General features: G+C 39.8%; 4 protein-coding genes and 2 pseudogenes across 8 annotated transcripts; 4 read left to right on the forward strand and 2 right to left on the reverse strand.

Moving 5' to 3' along the window:
- Positions 1-2,610: 2,610 nt before the first annotated feature.
- Positions 2,611-3,622, reverse strand: LOC148337277 (snaclec coagulation factor IX/factor X-binding protein subunit B-like; annotated as a pseudogene).
- Positions 3,623-6,129: 2,507 nt separating this feature from the next.
- Positions 6,130-9,795, reverse strand: LOC148337278 (uncharacterized). 2 transcript variants are annotated; one of them, XM_088296083.1, is made up of 3 exons: positions 9,247-9,723; positions 8,022-8,195; positions 6,130-7,923 (listed from the first exon to the last, which is right to left on the reverse strand). In XM_088296083.1, exons 1-3 carry the CDS (start codon positions 9,368-9,370, stop codon positions 6,716-6,718), a joined length of 1,506 nt encoding a protein of 501 aa, XP_088152209.1. In that variant the 5' UTR covers positions 9,371-9,723; the 3' UTR covers positions 6,130-6,715. The 2 variants fall into 2 exon arrangements, with proteins under 2 accessions (XP_088152209.1, XP_088152210.1); XM_088296084.1 differs by lacking the exon at positions 8,022-8,195 and having other exon boundaries at positions 9,247-9,795.
- Positions 9,670-13,246, forward strand: LOC148337279 (uncharacterized). 2 transcript variants are annotated; one of them, XM_088296093.1, is made up of 3 exons: positions 9,670-9,880; positions 10,197-10,229; positions 12,137-13,246. In XM_088296093.1, exons 1-3 carry the CDS (start codon positions 9,874-9,876, stop codon positions 13,105-13,107), a joined length of 1,011 nt encoding a protein of 336 aa, XP_088152219.1. In that variant the 5' UTR covers positions 9,670-9,873; the 3' UTR covers positions 13,108-13,246. The 2 variants fall into 2 exon arrangements, with proteins under 2 accessions (XP_088152219.1, XP_088152218.1); XM_088296092.1 differs by lacking the exons at positions 9,670-9,880; positions 10,197-10,229 and adding an exon at positions 10,762-11,276.
- A 694-nt stretch (positions 13,247-13,940) lies between these two features.
- Positions 13,941-17,079, forward strand: LOC148337280 (uncharacterized; annotated as a pseudogene). Its single transcript, XR_015843180.1, has 2 exons — positions 13,941-14,349; positions 14,615-17,079. The product of XR_015843180.1 is annotated as an uncharacterized LOC148337280 (transcript).
- Positions 17,080-17,277: 198 nt separating this feature from the next.
- On the forward strand, positions 17,278-19,440 carry LOC148337281 (uncharacterized). 2 transcript variants are annotated; one of them, XM_088296089.1, is made up of 2 exons: positions 17,278-17,625; positions 18,198-19,440. In XM_088296089.1, exons 1-2 carry the CDS (start codon positions 17,505-17,507, stop codon positions 19,310-19,312), a joined length of 1,236 nt encoding a protein of 411 aa, XP_088152215.1. In that variant the 5' UTR covers positions 17,278-17,504; the 3' UTR covers positions 19,313-19,440. The 2 variants fall into 2 exon arrangements, with proteins under 2 accessions (XP_088152215.1, XP_088152216.1); XM_088296090.1 differs by having other exon boundaries at positions 17,278-17,621.
- Positions 19,441-20,184: 744 nt separating this feature from the next.
- LOC148337282 (uncharacterized) lies at positions 20,185-23,798 on the forward strand. Its single transcript, XM_088296082.1, has 2 exons — positions 20,185-20,825; positions 21,481-23,798. Exons 1-2 carry the CDS (start codon positions 20,705-20,707, stop codon positions 22,884-22,886), a joined length of 1,527 nt encoding a protein of 508 aa, XP_088152208.1. The 5' UTR covers positions 20,185-20,704; the 3' UTR covers positions 22,887-23,798.
- Positions 23,799-24,051: the final 253 nt, after the last annotated feature.

Consider the following 24,051-nt stretch of genomic DNA (forward strand, 5'->3'; position numbering starts at 1 on the left):
GAGGCCTGCCTAGAATATACTTAAGATTCCCTAAAAGGACATAACTTAGTATTTTTAGATTCTCCGTGGGGGACTTATCGTTTTTTCAAAATTGATTTTTGACAATACTTTTGTTTTAAAGATGTGACAAAGGCAACTTTCAGAATACAACAGGATAGAGTGCTAAAATAAAACATGTAACAATTAAGCTCAGTGCTATTAGCATGAAGCCGTCCAGACAGGATGTCCAGATAGGAAGTGACAGTCGGACAGTGTCACAGCAGCTGGATGCTAATCAGCGTCATGTCGGATGTGGACACCTGTTGGAAGCTTTGCGGGTCAACATTGTGATTTTGGTCCTCCATCTGGTGGGTGTCGTTGATGGTCACGCGGAAGATGTCAGCATGGCACTCAATGGCAATCTGAATGATGAAAAGTGAGCAGGGTGAACCCCCCAAAAAATGCTTTTTAAACAGTAAATTTCAATTTTCTTCAGGTACACAAATGAATGTGTGAGGCCAACTTGCTAAAGAGATTGGAACAAGAATGATGATTCATGTGACCTTGAAGTGTCCGGGTGCCAAGGGGAAGCTTTGTTTTGAAAACTCCTTTTCTGCACCGGCCAAGGTCACATTTTTGGTCAACAACTTGATCTTTCTGCTACTCAAATCGGCGCTCAAGAGCAGTGCAATCGAATCTTTGTCATCCTGGCCAGCTGCCAATATTGTAATGACAAACCTGCAACACAAACACACAAAAGTGAGATCATCGTTAACACAAACACACGATAGTGTTGTCATGGTAAGGTTGGGGGTGATGGCCTATTTACTTTGCAGCTGCCTCGAGTACTCCATTGATGACGATTTTGCAGCCAATGTTGACACCGTTGGGAATCTCCGCAATGAATTGATCTTTCTGCATACACACAAAGGAAAAAGAATTACAGTAAAAAGAAAAAGCAGTTCATGTGAAATTGATTTGTTTTTTATGGAAAATATCCAATTTTGTTGCAGTGTTAGTTTGGGCAAAAGGGAAAGTTATTTTCTAAGATGTCCAGAATGAGGTGAAGACAGTGGTTGGAAGGGATGTAGCCAAACGTCACAATACGATATCACGAAAATGAATCTCACGATAGTTATTAACATTCCTCGCATTCTTAGCAATGAGTCCAAGCGAGCACAAGCAGTTGCTGCGACCAGAGAAACATGGCGGCAAGCCTTCTGTCCCATTGGTCAGCGGTGCCTTTCTTGCTCCAAGAGATCCTATCGTGGATATCAAAACGTGACGAGAATGAGTGGAACATCACACAGGGAGTGGAGGGATTAGATTCTGCATATTGATGGCTCATATCTAATAGCAGTCGCTGAATTCTCACCCACCTGGTGTCGGCTGCTTGATTGGCATCACGTCAGGACGAGACCCCTGATGCTTGGCTGCAGGGATGCAAGAGACCAAATCTTGAGTTGGGCATATTACAAAATGTGCAAAGTGATCAGTACTGACGATTGGACCTTTTTTGCAGACGGATGGCAGACGCTGAAAGCAGGACACGTCTTGGACTTCCCCATCACTGCGCAGTACTGCGCATTCTCCGCCGTGATATCCTTGCTTCCACTTGATATTGTCCTGTGGATGACATTGGAGATGTGACTTGAGCGCGTTGTGCGTGCGCTCTTGGTCCGGATGACTTCCCATTGCCATTGTGCCACAATTTTTGAGAACCCTTTTGTCATATATAACTTTTTTTTAGTCAAAAGATACTGACCACTTTTATTTAAAATTAAATTCCGAAGGGTGCCACAGTGACCGACTGTTTAGCAATTCCACCTCATAGTGCAGAGGGGCAGTGTTCGGTTACGGCTGCCGCCTTCCTCTGTGGAGTTTGCATGTTCTCCTCGTTCCTGCGTGGGTTTTATCCAGGTACTCCAGTTCCCTCCCAAATTTCAAAGAGAGTGATGGTAGGCTGATTGAACACTCAAAATTGTTCCCAGATGTGAGCGTAAGCGTGGATGATTGTCTTTGTGTGTCCTGCGATTGGCTGGGATAGGCTGCAACACACTCGCGACCCTCGTGGGGATAGATGGATTGTAAATTTTGATACTATCCTCATAAAATTCCAACTTTGTCCTCAACCGATTGTTTCTTCTTGTTAGCATTATGAAATGTATTTGGAAAAGTACACGTTTGTTGTGTCAAAATGACATTTTTATTCTCATTCATAACTTAGCAAATTACAACACTTGTAGAATGCTGCAAATGTTTCACTTACGGCAGGTGTTTTGTCACTCCACTCAAACTTGTCCTTCTTCTTGAGACCCACGAAAGGCATGAGTTGGTCCAAAGGATTTGTTCCTTTAACCAGGTGATCTTGCGGAAAGGAGAACAAGAACTTTATTACGAGAACAGCACGCAAAAGTTGATCGGCACTCACCAGTCAAGAAGTTGCCCTCTTCAACTGAGTGGACACTCGCCAGGTGACCTTCCCGTCCGACGCAGAAGTTCTCGGCTTCCTGCCAACTTCGAAGTGACATCTCGAAACGGTAGCAAAAATTGCCATACAAGAACTCACCAGAGTCGCAATCGGAAGCTAACGACCCTAAGAAACATTTAGTAGAAAATGATGACAGGACAACGAAGGGGTGAAAAGTAGCATTGGTACAACGCACTCTCCAGTTTTTTGTTGGAACTTAACTGTCCATCCGGGCCACCTACAAGACATTGTGACTAAGCTTTTTTTTTTTAAATGTCAACATGACGAATGTGCAGATTTACCCTTCAGCGGCCGTTCGCACATGAACGGCAGCAAGGATCCGCACAGACCGAGTCTCCACTTGCCGGCACCGTTACAAAAACCACACCCATATCTACTAGTAAGATACGTGCAGGACTTATCTTCAAGGCTGTAGGGAGAAGTCGCATTAAGTGAGACACTGACAAACAGGCCAAGTTGGGATGATTTACCCTCTTTCCCCTTGTTATGTGTGTGTTCTCCCCATTTTGAAAATTGGTTTAAAATTTCAACGCGTTACTGCCTGGATAATCGAAGCATGCAATCATGTGACTTTTTACCGAATATGTTGATCCTGGTCCAAATTGGTGTAGATTGGCCTCAAACCGGTGTCGGACCAAATTAGGTTCTGGTTCCCCTCATAGAAACACCCACTATCATTGCATCTCAGCAGAAACCAAACCCGGTTGTCAATTGAGTACCAGTACAGAGTCAATAAATAGCAGCTTGCACTTCCATCTCACCAGATTGGAGAGTCCAATCCAGAACGACATGTCCATGTGCCATCTCACAAAGTCTTCCTCTTGAGATGAGTTGAAGGAGACTAGGTGTGCACCCTCCTTGATACACTCGAGGTGGGCTTGCATCCAATCATTGACAGCGGTCATCTCCTTGTAGCAGCTGGATTTGTATTGGTGCCACCCCTTCTCACACTCCGACATATTTCTGACTGAGGACACATCTTTTTTTTTGCAATTACGCTGACGCACTTGCGCACAATGATAGTGGACTAGAATGTTCTTGCTCTTTGTGAAGTTACAACATGGCCGGCATTTTGTTAAGGAAGGTCAAGTTGCCATTTTGGGGACACAATGCTCATTTTCAGTGTACCAAGACAAAAGATTTGTCCTCACACTTTGTCTCATTGCCAGTCAATTGGAACATTCTCACTTCTCTTTCGTACATTAGCCTATTCGCCTAAAGTCATAATTTCCTTAGTTATTTTTATGTTTTTTACCTCTCGTAAGTAAAAAGGTGTAAATATTTTTTATGTTTCCGTTAATTGTCAGTGAAGCACTTGAGACTTTGTTGTGATTGAGGGCTAGAAATTTGCATTGACCTGACAAAATGCTTTAATAATAAATCAACCGGCCACTAATTTAATGAGAAATTAATTCCAGAATGAAAATTACATTTCCAAGACTCAATGCCAATGCTTGGTAGAACATTTTTTTTTCAGATTTTGCCCTCAGCCAGGCGCTCGGGGACAACTAAGTCCCCATCAGACGCAGGCCGTGGTAATAAAAAAAAGGTGCATTCGACCGGGCAATTTGAATTCAATTTCTATATAAATGTATGTAAATACAAGCAATGGGATGTCATAGAACATTCGTGTATTGACAACGAATTTGATTCTTATGTCCACTGATTGTCTTTTTTTTACCACATGATATAGCTTCAAAGCGTGCACAGTGAAATTTCGACATATATTTCTAATCTAATTAAAAACCTAAACATTTTCCAAAAGATACATAAAACAAGTATTCTTAATAAACGAAACCTATAAAGCCTATTACTATTTTGAACTTTCTTAAGTTAAAAGACTCCAACTCACGTGAAAGCGCCCAGCCAATGCCGAGCGCGACCATGCCGAAGAACCCTAGGACGAACATCACGGAGAGCATCAAGACGAGCATGTCTGAGCACTGCTTCTTCATCTTGGGCCAGTTCGACGGGGTTTCGGTCAACTTCTTCATAAGACTGGCGACTCTCATTTCACACGCAGCTTTGATTCAGTCCGGACGATGCAAGCGACAAGATCGAGATCAATCTCAACTGTAGTTTCGCCCTGCGAGGACCTGTTCACGTGACGTCACATCAGAGCTCAAAGAACATCCTCATGAAGAAATGTTGTTTTTCTTGGAGACGTCATTTCAGAAGTGTCCGACAAGCGTTTAAACACAGGCAAACGTTAAGATTTGTTTTCAAAGTAAAATGAAGGTGATAGAGACCACAGTGGGCGATGACAAGCCGGTGGCTTCTTAGTGTCAATATCACGAGGTGATGACTTGACATCATGCTCTTCTGACAATGATGATGAACACTCCAAAGACAATATGACACGTGACACTGATAACAAACGTGTGAAGTGTCATCAGTGTGACAAAACATTTTTCAACAATTCATCGCTGAAAAGGCTCGCAAGAACACACACTGGAGAGAAACGTTTTGCCTGCTCAGTTTGTAATAGAAAAATCTCTAAAAATAGGCTTTTAATGGTATACACACAAGAACACACACTGGCGAGAAACCTTATTCCTGTTCAGTCTACAGTTTGCGGTAAGAAATTCTCTGCACAGGGACATTTAACAACACACACAAGAACACACGCTGGTGAGAAGCCATTTAGTTGCAGTCTGTGATAAAAGATTAAATGTCGAGCGCGAGGTAAAGAGACACAAGAGTGCTGGTGAGAAGAGCGGTGTTCAGTAAAGCTGCAAAATAACCGAAGAAACAGGATGTATTGGCAATACTGACACATTCACTATTCCCTGATCACTATTTTGGAATTTGTATGTCGTGGGAAAACATGTGAATACGTTTAGATAGTGCGTCCTGTTATTTTTTTTCTTGTAGTCAAATTAATGAAAGAGGCAAAGTCTTTTTTTGTTTGTTTACAGAGATTTTTTTTGTACGTTTGTACTTAAAGTGCTGTTTTATGGCATTTCGCATTAAATTACGTTACACGAACTGTTGGGCTAAACATTTTCATGCGATGCCGTGTTTAATTCTCTTTTGTTTTATGAGTCTTTTTTACAGTCAACTTAAGATGTGAGTGACCAATAAACAGCTTGAAGCAAGAATGCCTCTATTTTTCGAAACCTATATGCGAGCATGAGTGATGAATGCTTGAAAAGGGTTTCAAAGCGTGAGAGAGGAAAAACATTAATAGTCCAGATAAACGATTTCCACCTATTGTAGGTGGTTCTGAAATTTCTAACTATTTCCTGAGTGCGATTGTCTCTTTGAAACCGAGGACTGAAGCAAGATGCGTCCGTCAGGCTAGTTAATTTAGCAGCACTGCGCTTTCCCCGAAAATATCTTTACAATAACCTTTTCATTTGACAATTTATGACTCACAAATTTTCATAAATAGCAGATTAGCACTTTAGCTGTTCGCAATGGGTTTTGTTAAAGACCTCTGGAAAATAATTTTCAGACGATAATCTGGCTCGATTTTCCAGAGTTCTCTGCGCGATGTGACGTCAGGCGCGTTGTCGTCGTTGTCACTCCGTGTCATTTCACATCAGGCTAACAGGAACCACGAGCAACATTTGGAGCTTTGGTGTATCATCTCCTGCCGGGTTAGAAAATGATCAAATGATTGGGTGATTTTGAAGGAAGACTCTGCTCACACAAGATAGTTGAACAAAGACAACTTTATTTATAGCACACAGGCTTGAGCTTGTCCAAGACAAATTTTATGAAGGCATGCAATAAAAATTAAGTTAATCTTACACATGATCTGGTGTACAACGCAGATGATATACAATAAAAGAAATCGATCAATTTCACATGAAGAATTTCCTCATGTCAGTTTGTGTTGACAAACTTTTCAATAAACAAAACAAAACAAAAAAATAATTTCAAAAGTTTGGGATGTGAATGAATGTGTTTTTATTATTTTGACATATCACAAATGAGGGAGTGGTCACCATCAATGTATGTGATTCATCATTAAGCAAGAAGACACAGTAAAACAGTAAACAAAATGAGTAGAAAAGAGAAGAAAATAAAATGTAATGAAAACACAAATAAGGACAGTAATTTTACTGCCAAGTATATAGAATACCCATTTATTCGTAACTCTGAGAGGTATCAAAATAACACGTTTCCATTTTAATTTAACGAGTCAACTACATGCCGTAGTTCACAACATAAAAATCCTTCAAAAATTATTATTGGAAAGAAGTAAATGATTCCAAACACAGCCTCAATGCCTCAAGTTCATTCTACAGATTTATTGGCCACCTTGACACCAGCACACTTGTGCCTCTTCACCTGACGCTTAACATGAAATCTTTTATCACACACGCTGCAACTGAATGGTTTCTCACCAGTGTGTGTTCTTATGTGTGATATTAAATGTTCCTTCTGAGTGAATCTCTTATCACAATCGGAGCAGGCAAAGGTTTTCTCTCCTGTGTGTGTTCTTGTGTGTGCAATTAAATGTCCCTTCTGAGTGAATCCTTTCCCACAAACTAAGCAGGCAAAAGGTTTCTCTCCAGCATGCGTTCTTGTATGCGCTGTTAAATTTGTCTTTTTAGAGAAACTTTTACTACAAACTGTGCAGGAAAAGGGTTTCTCCCCCGTGTGTGTTCTCATGTGTTGAATCAATGTCGAACGTACACTGAAACTTAAGCTGCAAACTGAGCAAGCAAAAGGTTTCTCACCAGTGTGTGTTCTGATGTGTATTCTTAAATCCCCCTTTTGAGTAAATCTTGTACCACAAAATGAACAGGCAAAGGTTTTCTCCCCAGTATGTGTTCTTGTGTGTGCAATTAGATGTCCCTTCTGAGTGAATCTTGTGCCACAAACTGAGCAGGCAAAAGGTTTTTCCCCAGTGTGGGTTCTTGTGTGTGCAATTAAATCTCCCTTCTGTCTGAATCTTGTACCGCAAAATGAGCAGGCAAAGGGTTTCTCCCCAGTGTGTGTTCTTGAATGTATTCTCAAATCTCCCTTTCTAGAAAACCCTTTGCCACAAACTAAACAGGCAAAAGGTTTCTCCCCAGTGTGTGTTCTTGTATGCGCTATTAAATGTCCCTTTTGAGTGAATCTTTTATCACAAACTGAGCATGCAAAAGGCTTTTCTCCAGTGTGTGTTCTTATGTGTCTTTTCAATGTAGATGTGTTGAAAAAAGTTTTGTCACACTGAGAACATGCTAAGTGTTTGTTGTCAGTGTGACATATATCACCTTTCGAGTGTTCGTCATCAGCATCAGTGTCAGGAGAGTGTGCGGTCATGTCATCACCATCTGAGAGTGGAGCAAAGAGGCTTTGTGACTGGAAGCCTGCAAATGCGTCTTCATCACCTTCTTCACTCTTTACAATGACAGTCAATGGAAACTTGGCGAAATCATCCTCTTGCTCTTCCTCCTTAATGTGCAGGGGCTCTGATTCATGATGCTGAAGGCAAGGATCTTCTTCACTGACATCTACAGGACACAAGATAACAAACGTGCATGCTTTAGTAAACTGGAGCTTTGCTCTGTGAAGTTTCAAGTTGGGCCTTTTTTTTTATTTCACTCCTCACTTGGACTGGATTGAAGCCAGTGACCTTCTTCTTCATCATCTTCACTCTTCACAATCACACCCATAATTTGAAACTCGGTGACTTCAGCTTCCTGCTCTTCCTCTTTTATGTTTGGGGTCTCAGGCGCCTGCCGCTCCACCCTGGTGCTCCACTCCTGCTGCTCAAGGCCAAGATCTTTTGTGATGTCCGCAGGACACAAGACAGACACATGTGGTTTGCCCAAGTCATAAAATAAGGCTGTCCAGATATATAACGAAAATTAAACAATGTTGTTGCATAACAGCCAGTACTTCCCAAAAATTCCTGCAGCTCTTTCCGTATTGCTGTCTACCTTGAGGCAGTCTCTTGTGTTTTCTGGTATTATTAACTCCACTGCCAATTTTGAATAATTATTAAATAATTGAATTGGGACTTCTATAAAATGAGGCTTAAAAAAAAGCAATCATTTCCACTTTAAAACCCAATGAGTGTGGCAGCTGAATGCATTACACAACGCCCTTTAATTAAAAAAAAAGGATGCTACTACATCAAACATGCGTTTAATGCTGACACATCATGACATGTTGTATTCAGACAATATCTGTTGGCTGGAATCTATCCTAACGTCTCATTGTGGGGCTTTCCAAGCTGAAACTTCATTTGTGTCGCTGTTCCTCACATCTGATATTAATCAATTAAGTTAGACCTGAAAAAGCTTGTGCAATACATTTATTTAAATTTACACAATTTATAGCTCTGACATTAGTTGAAAAAAATCCCTTCATTAACCCTTAATTCATTATAATTACTTTAATAACATGAAATTATTGGTATTATATTATTAGTAGTACTACTATAAAAACATGATATGCTTGAGAAAAACGAGGGGAGATTCAGAATCAGCGCAAATTAATCTCAAAACGTTGACGTGCCTTTGTGATTAAAAACTAAGGTACGTGTGTGTAACTACAACGTTGCGTGATGTAACAATAACTGAAATTAAAAACTTAAAAAAGACAACTTAGGTTACAATAATGAGAGGTTTATAAAGGAGCCCACTGACACTAATTCTCGTAAAAGCAGTACCAACCGACTCAAAAAAATGTTTTAAGTCCTTGCTAAGTGAGGACATACATTTGTTTGTAAAAACATTACACATATTTGAAGAGAATTACATTGCTAAAATCACGCAGAAAGGCTGAGCACGACGCGTTACTAAACAAGTGAGCGAAAGAAATGGACAAACCTGCTCGGTGGAAGACAACTTGAGGCCTTAACAAAGCGTCCAGTCGTTGACGTTCTCGCTCGTTCTCATCTCTCGCTCCATTGACTCCCCCCTCGTGCTCTTCTTTGACAACTTTTGCGCACATTGTTTTTTTACAATAATAGTAACAACTTACACTCACACTTGGCCTCTATTTAGCGCTGCGTTGCTAACAAAGACGTCTCTTTGTTACAAGCTAAACTAAGCTAGCTCGAGAAACTTCAACGTGCAACGAAACGAGTTTAAGTGGACACCAAGAGTTAATAAATGATGTTATTGTCCAGTAATGGCCGTGCTCAATCGAAGCTTCAGTGCGCTCATGATTGATTCAGTATTATGTGGTAGAGCGTACGAAGCTACAAGAGAAACAATGCTCAGAAGTTGATCCTTAGCGTAATTAGTACGGCAACTCTGTTTGGACAAATAAAACCATTGCCCATTCCAGGGTCAGCACAATGCGGAGGCTGCACTTATAAGCCTGTGTTAATTGTGCGTGCTAATACATAAAGCGTCGCCTTGGAACGTTAATAATAGTTTCAGCAAGCTCTTTATTGCATCGTGCATTAAATCGCATTGCTGTGGTTCACTCATCAGTACTCGGTGAAATGAATGCCAGGTTTGTCCTACGAAATGTCTCCTGAGGGAACACTGCCATCTATGGGTGACATTTAATCTATCACACAATCTTTCGATAAGGCAAATAAAAAAATGTGTATCGCGCGGTGCATTATGGGTAAAACTTTTCTTCCACTTCCAATTTTGAATGGGTCTCAATGTACAAAGCTAGGATTTGGACCATTTCAACAGCTGGAAAGTTGATGTGTTTTATTTAATTTATTTTAAACGGTGTCGCTTGATACTCCGTGCACTGACCGCCTTCTGCTGGGACACGACAGTTAAGATTAATTACGTTTTTAATGACATTTTTGCAGAAAGTGGGAGACCATCACCAGGACATGATACAGGTTGGACATTTTTGGTCATTTGCTTTAACGACAGGTAGCCCAACAGTTTGCTCATTGTGAGAAACGTGGTCATGAGCAAACTAAATTCTCCCGTATATGTATATATTGGGGGGCAAAAAATTACTCCTAGCGGCCTTAAACTTTCTTAAGCGCCACCTGCTGTTGTGGAGTGCAAGTTTCCTTTTTTTTTTTTTTTTTTTTTAGATTTTGAACAAAAAAATTAAAGTGCAAGTTTACTTGCATTTGCGGGTATCTGCTAATATGTTTTTGGTACTTGAAAGATTTTAGTTTGTATTTGAAGGAGTTTTGTTTTTGTACTTGAAAGATTAGATATTGTACTTGAATTATATTTTGTTGTAATTGAAGAAATGTTCTTTATTATATGTAAAACATGCTGTATTTGTGAAGCAAGATTTTGGGCTCGAGTAAATAATGTTTTGTATGTGGGTGAGGTTTTAGTATGATATTAACTCCAATGCCCTGTTGCTTTAAATGTTGCTGTCGCAAAGAATTGTGGGTAATATCATTTCGTAAAGGTTGGTCGGGAGTAACCTATGCTAAAAAGGCCTTAAGGGTTCATCCAAGCACCTTTCCGAAACATTTGTGGAATTCGAACGATTCTTAGATCCTAGTACTTCCGGGTCATTTCGTTCGGATAGGTTAGAAAGGAAATTCCTTGGTCAAAAACGCGAATTTGAAGAGGCCTATTGTGCTTCATTATGGAGTCAGTGCGGTGCGTAGTGAAGTTTCGACAAAGTAATTATTACTTAACGTCCCCAGACTAACACATCATTCATCAAATCTTCGTATCGGGATTATCTCCTCTGGGTTCATAAAGCCTCTTGAGCTAGCTATTTAAGCTATCAGAGGAAAGACAATTTCGCCATATCGAGATCACATGAAAGTGTTGTGATCGTCGTGTAAAAATGTGTGCACAACCTACAGCGCAGTACGCGGAGGGATTTTGTGAAACAAAAGAGAAGGAGCGACAACGTCAACAACTACCAGACGCTGTTTTAAAGCCTCAAGATGTGTTCCACGTTGCAGGTTTGCGCATTTCTTTCGGTCACTAGTTTTACTACATCACATAGTTAAAATATTCGGGTTGTTGATATCAACTGGACTTCTCGTTAGTAAAATAAACGAAAATGTGCTAGAGTATGTGAATCTGATGGTGTCCCCTCATGATTATGTCGATACGGGTTTTGATCTAAAAGTTGAAGGTTATACTGGAGCATATGATGGACCTGAACCGGAGGGATTTGACAGAATCTTGTAGATGATTTCTGTTTAACTGTAATCACTTCATCACAGCTACTCATTGAGCAATGTCAATAATAATTATCGTGACAGTCCTACTCGGGATGTTTTTTTTACGTTTAAGTTTGCACACAGACTGTTGGGATTTTATTTTGTAATCGTACCATTGTATAACTTTACATTTTGTCAAAGCCAAAGATTTAAATGCTTTTCTTGGCAAGTCCAACTATTAAATCTTTCACAAATGCATTTTACAAAATTCCACAAGGCTCCTCAGTTTCATAATTGAATTCTTATTTGTGAAGTCCATCTTCCGGTCACTATGAGATGTCACTGGTGCCACCAAATTATTTTTGAGGGATACAATTCCAGTTGTGGCCATTGTCTTTGTGTTGTAGATAAAATCTACTCACTTGCATGAATAATAATTAAATAGACTATTAATAACAAATTGCTAAATTCATAGATGTAATTACTGGACTGCTCACGTGCCTTTAGCAAGAACAGAATTCTCAAACCATGATCAAACTTGTGTCTGACAGACATTTATCAGAAATAACAACACAACACCAAAGTCAAAACATTCGACTTGATTAAGCAAAGCTTGAGCTTTCTAAAACATGTTTTTGTCTTCTGGTGTCCTGTAGATGTCAGCAAAGATCCTCATTGTGAACAGCAGGAGCCAGAGCAACCTTATATAAAAGAGGAAGAGAAACCAGACATCCCTAATTTTAAAGGAGAGGCGCTGGATCCCACTTTCATTAAAGAGGAAGAGCAGGAAGCTGACATCAGCAACTTTCCATTGACTGTAATTGTGAAGAGTGAAGATGAGGATGAAGAAGAAGATGCAGGTGATGGGGAGCACTTTGGAGGATCCTACTCAGGCAGCTTCAGAGCGCCACTATCAGACTGTGATGAAATTACCTCACATGCTCCTGACACTGATGAGGATGATGATGATGATGATGATGATGATGAAGAACACTCAAAAGGTGATATGCGATGTCACGGTGACACTGAACGTGTGAAATGTTCCCAGTGTGACAAAACGTTTTACAATAAATCAACATTGAAAAGACACACGAGGACACACACTGGAGAAAAACCTTTTGCCTGCTCAATTTGTGGAAAAGGATTCTCGATAAAGACAAACTTAACAAGGCACATAAGAAGACATGATGGAGAAAAACCCTTTGCCTGCTTAGTTTGCGATAAAAGATTCTCTATAAAGGAAGATTTGAAAATACACACAAGAACACACACTGGGGTGAAACCTTTTTCTTGCTCAGTTTGTGGGCAGAGATTCTCTCGAAATACAATTTTAACAACACACAAAAGAACACACACAGGTGAAAAGCCTTTCGCCTGCTCGGTATGTGGTCTTCGATTCACTCAAAAGACAAATTTAACAAGACACACAAGAACACATACTGGCGAGAAACCTTTTGTTTGTTCCGTTTGTGGGAAAACATTTAACCGAAAGACAAATTTAGCAACACACACAAAAACACATGCTGGAGAGAAACAGTTCAGTTGTAATGTGTGTGAGAAAAGATTCCATGTCAAGCGTGATGTTAAGAGACACAAATGTGCAGGTGAGAAGAGCTGCCATCAATAAAGCTGCAAAATAACAAAAAAATGGCTGTTGTCCCTATCCAGGGATTATTTTATTGTGCATGATATAGTTCACTCATATTTAAACAAATGTTTTTTATTGCATGTTCTGCAATCTTTTTTTCTTCTTCTCAGTACATGCACTCAACAAATAAATCAAGAAATGAAGTGTTTGTGCCAAAGTGTCATATATGTGGAAATTTATCCAGGAAAGTTAATGTTTACCCGGTGAGTTACAAGAGTTTTGATATCCCTCCAGGAATGATAAAAGATTGCCTTATACTTTGATGTTTCCCATTCTCAGCGTTTAAAGTTTTTGTCAGTTGGGTTTGAAAAGCCAAATATTTAATGTTCATGGACACAATTTCCAAAGGCACTCTGAATATCTTGTAGGGCACCCAATAACTGCATTAAGTTTTTGGTCTCTTGACCTACTTTGAGAAGTTATTTGCCGGGGTCGCCAACATTTTTAGTCAGTTGTCCCGTTGGAACCAGTCACATGTTGCATATCTCATCTATCATCCAAAAGAGGACACTTTATGTTGATTATTTTTGTGGACCAATGCAATTGAAGTTTTATAGGTTCTATATTTTAATCAATCTGACATTGATGGCATGTTTTAAATCTTTTATTTACCTAAAAATTGCTTTTTGCTGATTAAGAGTTACTTGGCTGACAAAATATTCCAGAGGGGGTACATCATTGAAAAAAAGTAGAGAACCACTGCCCGAGGGCCTCCGTCCAGTGGCTCACATAACGCCCAACCATTGATATATTAATTTTGTCCAAGTGCAGTTGCTCTACTCCTTCCACAGCCTCTTTTACTTCCGCATACGCTTTTTTTTTTTACTCAACCACGCTTGCGTCACTCGCCAGTTCGTACTGTTTTATTTTTTAACACACCGAGGCACGCTAAACACAATTAATCCGTCATCATTTCAGGACTTAAAAAGCCGTGAATGAATTCTTCGTGTTCGCATGAACTCATCACAGTGACGCTTCTCGAGCTAATTTAGCTTAGCCTGCTCGCCGCGAACAAAGAGACGTTTCATTCACATGGCGAAGCAGAGAGCAAGTGTAAAGTGAGTGTTCGGTTTTGTGATTATCGTGTGAAAATGTGTGCGAAGCCTATGAATGGAGAAGACGCGGAGGAACTTTCTGGATCAAAAGAAGAGTCGGATTATTGTGAACGTCAACGACTGGACGCTGTTTGCAATCAACCTCGAGTTGTGTTACACACAGCAGGTGTGTTTACTTCTTATGTGTATTTTTTTTTGCCCTCCCATCTGGATTATTTTGATAATACTTGTTCTTTTCAGAATATTATATATTCCTATTCTTTGTTCTTGTAATGATAGAATTTCCCCGTTTGGGGATCAATAGAGGGTATGGTAAAAATGTTAAAACTGTTGCTCAACAATAATACACCAAATAAAAGTTACAATAGGAGACTTGGCTGATAAAAGCTTCACTTAAATAAACCATGCTTTTAACATCTTGTGTCGTGCAGACATCACTGAAGAATATCTTCGTCATGGGCAGCAGAAACCAAATGTTCCTCAAGTTAAAGATGAGGAGCAGGATGAGGATATCACCACTTTTCCATGTTTGGTTGTTACCGTGAAGAGTGAAGAAGGTGATGGAGACCCTTGTGGAGTATCTTCATCAAATGGCATCTTCGCTCCACTATCAGATAATGATGACATAATGTCACACTCTACTTCTTCTGATAATGATGATGCTGATGGTTACCCTCGAAGTGATATGACATGCCACTCTGACAACAAGTCTGTCCAGTGTGCTCATTGTGAGAAACGATTTTACAGAAAGTCATTGTTGAAAGCACACACAAGAACACACACAGGAGAACAACCCTTTACCTGCTCAGTTTGTGGGAAAAGCTTCTCGATAAAAGGAAATTTAACAAAACACACAGTAACACACACTGGAGAGAAACCATTCGCTTGCTTAGTTTGTGGTCAAAGATTCACTCAAAAAGGAGGTTTAACAAGACACGCAAGAACGCACACTGGGGAAAAACCATTTGCTTGCTCAGTTTGTGGTCAAAAATTCGCTGCACAGGGAACTTTAATAACACACAAAAGAACACACACTGGAGACAAACCTTTTGTCTGCTCAATATGTGGTAAAAGATTTTCTTCAAAGACACATTTAACAAGGCATATAAAAGCACACGCTGGAGATAAACCATTGCACTGCTCAGTTTGTAGTAAAAGATTCTCTAGAAAGGAACATTTAATAGAACACACAAGGACACACACTGGAGACAAACCATTTTCCTGCTCAGTTTGTGATCAAAGATTTGCTCAAAAGGGAGATTTGACAAGACACATAAGGACACACAGCGGGGAAACACCTTTTGCCTGCTCAATTTGTGGCAAAAGATTCACTCGAAGGGGGTATTTAAAAGAGCATGTAAAAATACACACTGGTGAGAAACCATTTGGTTGCAGTGGGTGTGTCTAATAAAAGATTAAATGTCAATTATGATCTGAAGAGACATGAATGTGTTGGTGAGAAGAGCAGCAGTCAATAAATCTGCTGAATAAGCCGAAGAAACTGAGGCTGTGTCTGTAATCATTGACTCAATCCATCTATTATCCAGGCATCTTTTCCTCACAAGTGTTGCTGGGCTGCTTTGGCCTATTCCAGCCGTCTTTGGGCAGTTACTCGTTGATAGAATTCTTAATTGTACATACTTGAAATAAAATGCAATATACTCATCAGGGATGCTTGCTGTTTATAGACCAAATCCATCCTCTTTTGCTCCTTGTACTTGTGGTGAGGCTACAGGGTGGGCGATCCCGTTGCACACTGAGTACAATGACAATAAAGAACATTCTGATTCTGACTTCCACTTCTCAGGACAGAGGTCCATGAATGAAAATGGAAGAAACCAATTTCACTTTTCCTCGGATTGGTGCAAAACAACATAGTGTTCGCTGTGATATGTGTGACCATGGTGAGACTGTTTGTTTGGTATATGTGACAACAGTACGGAAGGAAAATAAACTAAAATTTGCTCTCAACATTGAGAATCTACTTGGCACTGCAGTAGCAACCAAAATTCAGAAGCCGTTGATTATTCACTTCAAGGAAACAAGTTGAATTAGTATGTTACGTTTTGTATATGTTAGAATAATATTAAGAGGTTATTATACATTTGCCGTGATGATTTGCTGTGATGCAGCTTATTTTAATATGTAGCACATATAACATATTGCAGTTTAATAGAGTGAACTGTGCTGAGTGTTTGCAGTGTGGGGGGTGATGAGGATGAAGTAAACAACATCATGAAAAGTCCTGATAAAGAAGTGGGCCTCAAAGTCTGACGCAAGCGGCATCGTGCTAGGTCCTGATAAAGATGTTGACGTGAGAGTCAGCTGCGACCCACGACGACACGCCAATGATAAACCGGACTAAACCAGCTTTTGAGAAGACGAACTGTACCACCCTTGAGTGTAATCTGATTTCTTGAAGTGTAATCTGATTCCCCGATGTTATAAAAGGGAATGTGTGAAAAGCATCGAGGAACAGGGGGGAGATAAAGTTGTCAAATAAACTTTGTTAACCTTTCTGTCTCCACAAGAGCTGTTTGTCCTCTCCTTTTAGCTTACGAACACTATATGTCAAATTGGCGAACCTGACAGTATACATAGGAGAAGCGGCGAAAATAACGAATAGATGAGGTTGTATTTAATTTTTTGGCTTTCTGTACACGGTTCACTTTGTTGCTTTTCAAAAAGAATGTACTCGTAATTCATATATGCTGCTATGTACAATTGTATATAATATAAATGAAAGTCTTTTTATTATAATTTTTCAAATCTGTCTCTCGATGTAAAAAAAAATGCTGAGTAACATTCCATCTATGTTCTCCGCAAAAAATGGGGGGAAAAAATCAAATAGATTTGAATTCACGTTTTTAAAAAAAGCTGTGGATGTGGATCTGTGGCTGTTCAGAACATTCATATGTGGCGGAGCCACATTTATAACTCATTGATTCGACTGCAGCTTCATTAAAAAAATGTGTTACACGCATATTTAAACCATGACTTTGAAAAATTAGAGCGCATAGTAAAAGTTCCGCAAAACATTTGCTGTGTGCTCTTATTACCTCTAGATGGCAGTAACGCCACGGTAATGACCGGAAGTTAGATTTAACGGAACAGGAAATAGAAACTGTCTGACTACTGGACTTTAGCGTGACTTGTTCACGTCGATGCTGAAGCTGCTGTATGTACTTAAAGCCCCCGAAAGACTACGTCTGCCTCTGCTTTACTGGATTAAACCACGATTTGATTTAATTTTCGTGTCCGGATAACTTTGCTAAGCAGAGATAAGTGTAATTGTAGAGGGTTTTGTGGTAGCGTTTGAAAATGTGTGCGAGGACGACACCAGAGTACCTGGAGGAATGTCGAACAAACGACGAGAACGAGAGACAACGTCAACTACTGGACGCTATTTACAAGCAGCCTCGAGTTGTGCTACACAGAGTAGGTTGGTCCACATTTTACGCTCTTCTGTTTAGTTACTACTTGTCGGAAGGGTCTTTTTGATGTGGTGGGTGAGCGTTGCTTGAGAGTTCCACGGCTGGTCGACTTCGTGCCATTGAAACAAACGTGTAGCGCGAATGCGCGACAACAAATTTACAATCGTCATTCACAACGGCTGAAACACGACACAGAAGTCAGAAAAACGCCATCGTCATGCATTCTAAATGGTAAATTTAAAAGAAAAACGGTGAAGGGTCAAAAGTTAGCCCTCAACGGTACACTGCAAAAACGCAGGAATAAAAGTAAAATAAGGAGACTCCTACTTTATTCAAGTAAATAATAGAACTGGAAAGTTTGACTGCAATATTTTTTTCAATCACGCAAGCAGTTTAGATAATTGTTTGTTTGTTATAGTGAAATACCCGTTTCGGTTGCGTGTATAAGAGCACTTTCAAAGTGTGTACCTGTTCTGGAGGTTTTCTCCTCTGTTGCTACTTTTGGTAAAAGGTACTGTCATGACAAATAAAACAGTCCACCATATCCAACTAAATGTGCTTCTCTGCTTGTGTCCTGCAGATGCAAAACTGCAAAATTCTCCTTGTTCTGAACAGCAGGAACCCGAGTCATCCCACATTAAAGAGGAAGAGGAGCAAGTCTGCATGAAAAACGAAGTACAGCCAGAGGCCCTTCATGCTGTAAAGAAAGAGGAAGAGGCCACTCACATTAAAGAGGAAAACGAGGACAATCTCATCATGTTACCATTCATTTTTGTCCCCTTAAAGACTGAACATGATGAAGACATAGGTCAAAGTGAGGAGAGCAGAGGAATGGAGCTGTCAACCAGCAATTTAAGTCAAGACATGACAAAAGAAGATGATGGACGATCCCAATCAGACAGCCTCTTAACTCCACTATCAGATAGTAACAATGTAACCTCACACTCTCATGGTGATGATAAGGATGATAATGAAAACTCTCAAGTTGATGTGACATGTCACACTGATAATAAACACTGGAAATGTTCCCAGTGTGGCAAAACTTTTAGTTTGAAGTGGGGATTAAAAATACATGTGAGAGTACACACTGGAGAGAAACCTTTTACCTGCTCAATTTGTGGAAAAGGCTTCTCTGTTAAGAAAAGTCTAATATATCACACACGTACGCACACTGGCGAGAAACCTTTTGCCTGCTCAGTGTGTGATCAACGATTCTCTTATAAGGAAAACTTAAGAACACACAAAAGAACTCACACTGGGGACAAATGTTTTGCCTGCTTAGATTGTGGCAAAAGATTCTCTGAAAAGGCACATTTAACAAGGCACACAAGAATCCACACTGGAGAGAAACCTTTTGCCTGTTCACTTTGTGATAAACGCTTTGGTAGAAAGGCACATTTAACGAGGCACACAACAACACACACTGGAGAGAAACTTTTTGCCTGTTCTGTTTGTGGGAGAAGATTTACTTTGAAGACAAATTTAACAGCGCACTCCAAAACACACTCTGGAGAAAAACCTTTTGCATGTGCAGTTTGTGGTAAACGATTTTTATTGAAGACAAATTTAACAGCACACATAAGAACACATACTGGCGAGAAACCGTTTAGTTGCAGTGTTTGTCACAGAAGGTTCACTACAAAGAAAAGTGTTACAACACATAGGTGTGTTGGTGAGAATAACAGTAATAAATGAAGCTTTACATTGACTGACTGTGGTACGCTGTAAAAATGCATATGTGATTGTGAATAAAATATGACGATCGACTGGACGGTGATGATGTCTCGAAGTTAAGTCAATAAATTTATCAGTGACAGAAGGACCATGATGTTGTGTACTGTATTGTCTGCAAGGTGGAGTGATACTTGCGTTATTACACCAGCATTATTATAGTTTTGGAAATAATAGTTTTTATTTTGTTTTGAGTTTTGTATTTTAAATGTAGTTAGTTTTAATTAGTCTTCATGGTGTTTTTTTTACATTAGTTTTATTATTATTATTTTTTAAAGGGATTTATTATGGGTACGATTTTAAAAAAAAGACCATGATATGTATTGTGAAGTAAAAATTCAACAAATACATTTTTGAGAATAATGCGGGGTATAGTTTACAGTTTTAACAAGACAGTTCACAGACTTTGAATAGTTGCAGTACATGCCTCTTCTGATGTTAGAATCATGGACGCATGGATGTGCCCAAATTATACTAAAGATAGGATGCCTCGTTTGCCAATTAGTTGCCAGCTTCTGGAGTGGATTTGTGGCTTTAAGTAATGTTGATAAAATACAGTATATATATTATTTTCATATATACATTAATCAAAAAAGGAAAGTACATTTTTCCTACCGTGGCATTTCGGGTTGTTTTAACTGACAAGAGCAGGCGAGCAATCGACCCTAAACCACGCGCAAACTAGTGTAACCAGAAGTGACGTCATTTGCGGGCTCTTTTTTCATTGGCTGCTGCTCGGTAACGTCGCTTCTGTGCCATAAACATGAAGAGGACTATGGCCCACTTTTAATACCGACCCTACACATTACGGTGTTCAATGGAGTGCATGCCTGGGTGAAATGCGCGTCGTGTTTGGGGGCGCAGTTTACAGGCGCGCGAAAATTGCAGAATTGGGACAGCGCGTGTTACGTCATCAGCTTGCGCCACGAAGTTAGAAAAGGGTATAGTTTTGGCAATTTCAACACTTCAGTGCTCCTCGAGCAAATATCTTTACAGTCACGGTGCCCAAGTGTACTTTGTGCTGTAATTGCCACTAGATGGCAGTATTACATAGGGTCTGGCGTTCCATGACCGGACATTAAGTCGAAGGGAACAGGAAATAAAACGAAAACTTTCCTGACAAATTCAGTGTGTACGGTAATGTTCGTATCGTTTCAGTACTGAACTTACGGTATAGAAGACTCGACACAGCACGCACAGCACTTATTTACCGCACAAAAATAGATTTTTTTCAATCTTCGTATCTCTGTTGTCGCCGCACCGAATAGCTTAGCTTGCTAGCCGCTTACAAAAGATGGGCGTTTGTTAGCAACACGCCGAGAAGCAGGCATCAAGTGTTGTGAATGTCCCGTAAAAATGTGTGCAAGAAGTGTGAAGGAAGAAGACTACGAAGAGGAACTTTTTGCAACGAGCCAACGACAACGTCAATTGCTGGATGCTGTTTTCCAAAAGCCTCCAGTTGTGTTACACAGAGCAGGTTTGTTCACTTCTTATTTGTGTGTGTAAGCGGAATGTCACTTGGCTGCTTGAGAAGCATCCAAAACGTCATTCATTTGAGTCGATTTGTCTGACCGAATCGTGAAAAACCACCACTCATATTATGTTGCACATATTTCCAGTCTCTTAATTTATTCATGATTTTTTTTTGCTGTGTCACAAAACAAAGTAAGCAAGGTGATTATTAGGTGAGTAATATAAATTATTTGAATTGGAAAATTGTCTTTTATTTGACGAATCGATTCATTGCATTTTACAATCTTTGCATCCTTGTCTCATATCACACCCCATGTATTGAGACATTATCAAATCTTTTTTTTATTAGGGACGTGCACCATATACAAATCGGTTTGTTGTGCTGATGATTTGTTGTTTCTACCATATTGGATCAAATCATAATCCAACTGAATCAAATCATTACAATTTAAATTCATTACTCCCTTGACTCATACCATACTCCATCAATTGAGAATTATATCAAAATCGTCTTTTGTTGAGCAATGCACACTCCTCCCTTGTGATTATCTAAGTTTGTCACGGTACCCCTGTATAAACATTAAGACACAACATCAAAGTCACAGTATGCGTTTTGACTTGCCCAAAGCAATTTGTATTTTGCTTTATGCGTCCTGCAGATGTCAGTGAAGATCTGGATCTTGAGCAACAGGAACCAGAGTGTCCCCACAATCAGCAGGAAGAGGAGAAAGACCTACCCTACATTGAAGTGGAAGTGCAGCAGAAGCATGCTGACTTTAAAGAAGAGGATGAGGAAGAGTTCTTTCATACTAAAGAAGTAGAGGAGCCGGAGTACACACACATTAAAGAGGAAGAGGAGGATGAGCTCATCATGTTGCCATTGACTTTAATCCCTATGAAGAGTGAAGAAGATGAAGACAAAGTTCAATGTGAGGAGAACGGAGGGGTGCAGCCTCTAAGCAGAAGGTCAAGCCAACACATATTAGCAGAACATGATAACGAAGTACAAGGCAACAGCTTCTTAGCGCCACTATCTGATAGTAACGACGTAATGTCACACTCTTCTGGCACTGATGGGGATGATGATGATGAACAGTCTGAAGTCGATGTGACATGTTACACTGACAGGAAATGTGTGAAATGTTCTTTTTGTGGAAAAACATTTAGTAATAAGGGACGTTTAAATGCACACATTAGAATCCACACTGGGGAAAAACCTTTTACCTGTTCAGTTTGTGGCAAACGATTCACTTCGAAGAGAGACTTAAAAACACACACCAGAACTCACACTGGTGAGAAACCTTTTACCTGCTTGGTTTGTGATCAACGATTCTCTCAAAGCGGAAACTTAAGAAAACACGCAAGAACGCACACTGGGGAGAAACCGTTTGCCTGTTCACTTTGTGAGAAAACGTTTGCTTTGAAGAAAAATTTAACAGCTCACACGAGAACACACACTGGAGAGAAACCATTTGCCTGCTTAGTTTGTGAGAAAAGATTCACTCTAAAGAAAAATTTAACAACACATACGCAAAGGCACATTGGAGAGAAACCTTTTGCCTGCTCAGTTTGCAAGAAAAGATTCACTTTAAAGACAGAGTTAACAAGACACATACGTACACACACTGGAGAGAAACCTTTTTCCTGCACAGTTTGTAATGAAAGATTCAGTGTAAAGACAAGTTTAGTAACCCATACAAAAATGCATAGTGGAGAAAAACCTTGCATCTGCTCAGTCTGTGGTCAAAGATTCAATTCAAAAGAAGATTTAATAGCTCACACAGCAATTCACTCTGAAGAGAAACCTTTTGTCTGCCCAGTTTGTGGTCAAAGGTTTTCTATGAGTACAAATTTAACAACACACAAAAGAACGCACACTGGGGAGAAACCCTTTGCCTGCTTGGTTTGTGACAAACGATTCTCGATGAAGGCAAATTTAAAAAGACATACAAGGACACACACTGGGGAGAAACCATTCAGTTGCACCGTGTGCGATAAAAGATTCTCTAGTAAGCATCATGTTAAGAGACACAAGTGTCTTGATGAGAATAGTAGCGTTAAATGAAGATTTAAGTACCATAGTCTGAACAAATTGACTCTTGGTATACTGTAAAATTGTATGAGTGATTGAAAAAAAACATGTACTGTGAATTTGATTATGTCAAGATGTTAAAAAAAAAATCATCAGCGACTGAAGAACCATGGTGTATCCATGAAGTGATACTTTAGTTCTGACTATTGCTGCTTATGTATTAATGTCACTTTCAAAAAAAAAAAATCACAATGTTTTTTTTGGGGGTAATTTTATTTTTTAATTCTTCTTCCCGAGCAGAATGCTTTTGGATTGAATTGTTTCCAGTTGTTTAAGTGTCTCCCAAGATAGCATTTAGCTGCCAACACAGCCACCATCGGTCACTTTGTTATATTGCATTGGAGAGGGGAGCTCTCCAATCTCGTTGTAGACCGAGTACAATGACAATAAAGGGCATTCTGATTCTGATTCTGATTTATGGAGGACGAGTGCTCCTCCTCTTGTCGGCCTGAAACAAAGTGAAGTCACTCCCTCCCATCTACAAAGGCGGGGAACACGATGGAGACAAGTGGCGGGTCGTGATATTTCACACACGTTTCGAAGTATTGTATTGTCTGATGACACACGCAAGACCATATTCTAGTATAATATCACTAACCTATCTGAGCATTTCAAATTGAATTATATACAACAGGAGGTTTTGGAAAGAAGTCAGACCTTCCTACTCCTCAGAAGGAAGATGGAAACGAACTGAGATGTGATCTTTGTAATTACCATAGGAGAATAAAATTATTGTATTATTTTAATCAGATCAAAACATATTTCAGGGTATATTCCCTGCCTTGATTTCATATTTGATTAATTCTACTAACAAATCTTTGGCACAGCAATGGAGAAAATGTTTGCCACGGCCTATGCCAAGCTGCACATGAATATGTGGAAAGAAACAGCTTTTGGAAAAAAGCCAAACGAGGCCTCAACTTGCACTTTTCTGATGACATCGTTGGGATTTGGTCTGCTATTGGAGTTTTTTTGGGGCATTTTGGGCTCCCAACATCCAGCTTGCTCCATTACCCAAAATGTCCAGCAGAGGGCGCTGGAATTCCTGGAAATTTCACAATTCCTTTCCATTCCCCAGAGGATTGCGGGGCTGAGGAGCTTGGGAACCAGAGTCTGGTTTAAAGCGACTGACAGGCAT

The sequence above is a fragment of the Idiotropiscis lumnitzeri genome, chromosome 5 (genome assembly GCF_059441095.1).
Source record: "Idiotropiscis lumnitzeri isolate Australia: NSW breed Sydney's pygmy pipehorse chromosome 5, RoL_Ilum_1.0, whole genome shotgun sequence".
In the NCBI taxonomy this organism is placed as follows: domain Eukaryota; kingdom Metazoa; phylum Chordata; class Actinopteri; order Syngnathiformes; family Syngnathidae; genus Idiotropiscis; species Idiotropiscis lumnitzeri.

Coding starts and splice junctions, on each gene's coding strand:
- LOC148337282 (XM_088296082.1), top strand. CDS start 20,705: ATGTGTGCAAGAAGTGTGAAGGAAGAAGACTACGAAGAGGAACTTTTT. Junction 20,826..21,480: donor AGTTGTGTTACACAGAGCAG/GTTTGTTCACTT, acceptor TGCGTCCTGCAG/ATGTCAGTGAAGATCTGGAT.
- LOC148337281 (XM_088296089.1), top strand. CDS start 17,505: ATGTGTGCGAGGACGACACCAGAGTACCTGGAGGAATGTCGAACAAAC. Junction 17,626..18,197: donor AGTTGTGCTACACAGAGTAG/GTTGGTCCACAT, acceptor TGTGTCCTGCAG/ATGCAAAACTGCAAAATTCT.
- LOC148337278 (XM_088296083.1), bottom strand. CDS start 9,370: ATGTGCGCAAAAGTTGTCAAAGAAGAGCACGAGGGGGGAGTCAATGGA. Junction 8,196..9,246: donor AGTTGTCTTCCACCGAGCAG/GTTTGTCCATTT, acceptor ACATCACAAAAG/ATCTTGGCCTTGAGCAGCAG. Junction 7,924..8,021: donor CTGGCTTCAATCCAGTCCAA/GTGAGGAGTGAA, acceptor TGTGTCCTGTAG/ATGTCAGTGAAGAAGATCCT.
- LOC148337279 (XM_088296092.1), top strand. CDS start 11,156: ATGTGTGCACAACCTACAGCGCAGTACGCGGAGGGATTTTGTGAAACA. Junction 11,277..12,136: donor AGATGTGTTCCACGTTGCAG/GTTTGCGCATTT, acceptor GGTGTCCTGTAG/ATGTCAGCAAAGATCCTCAT.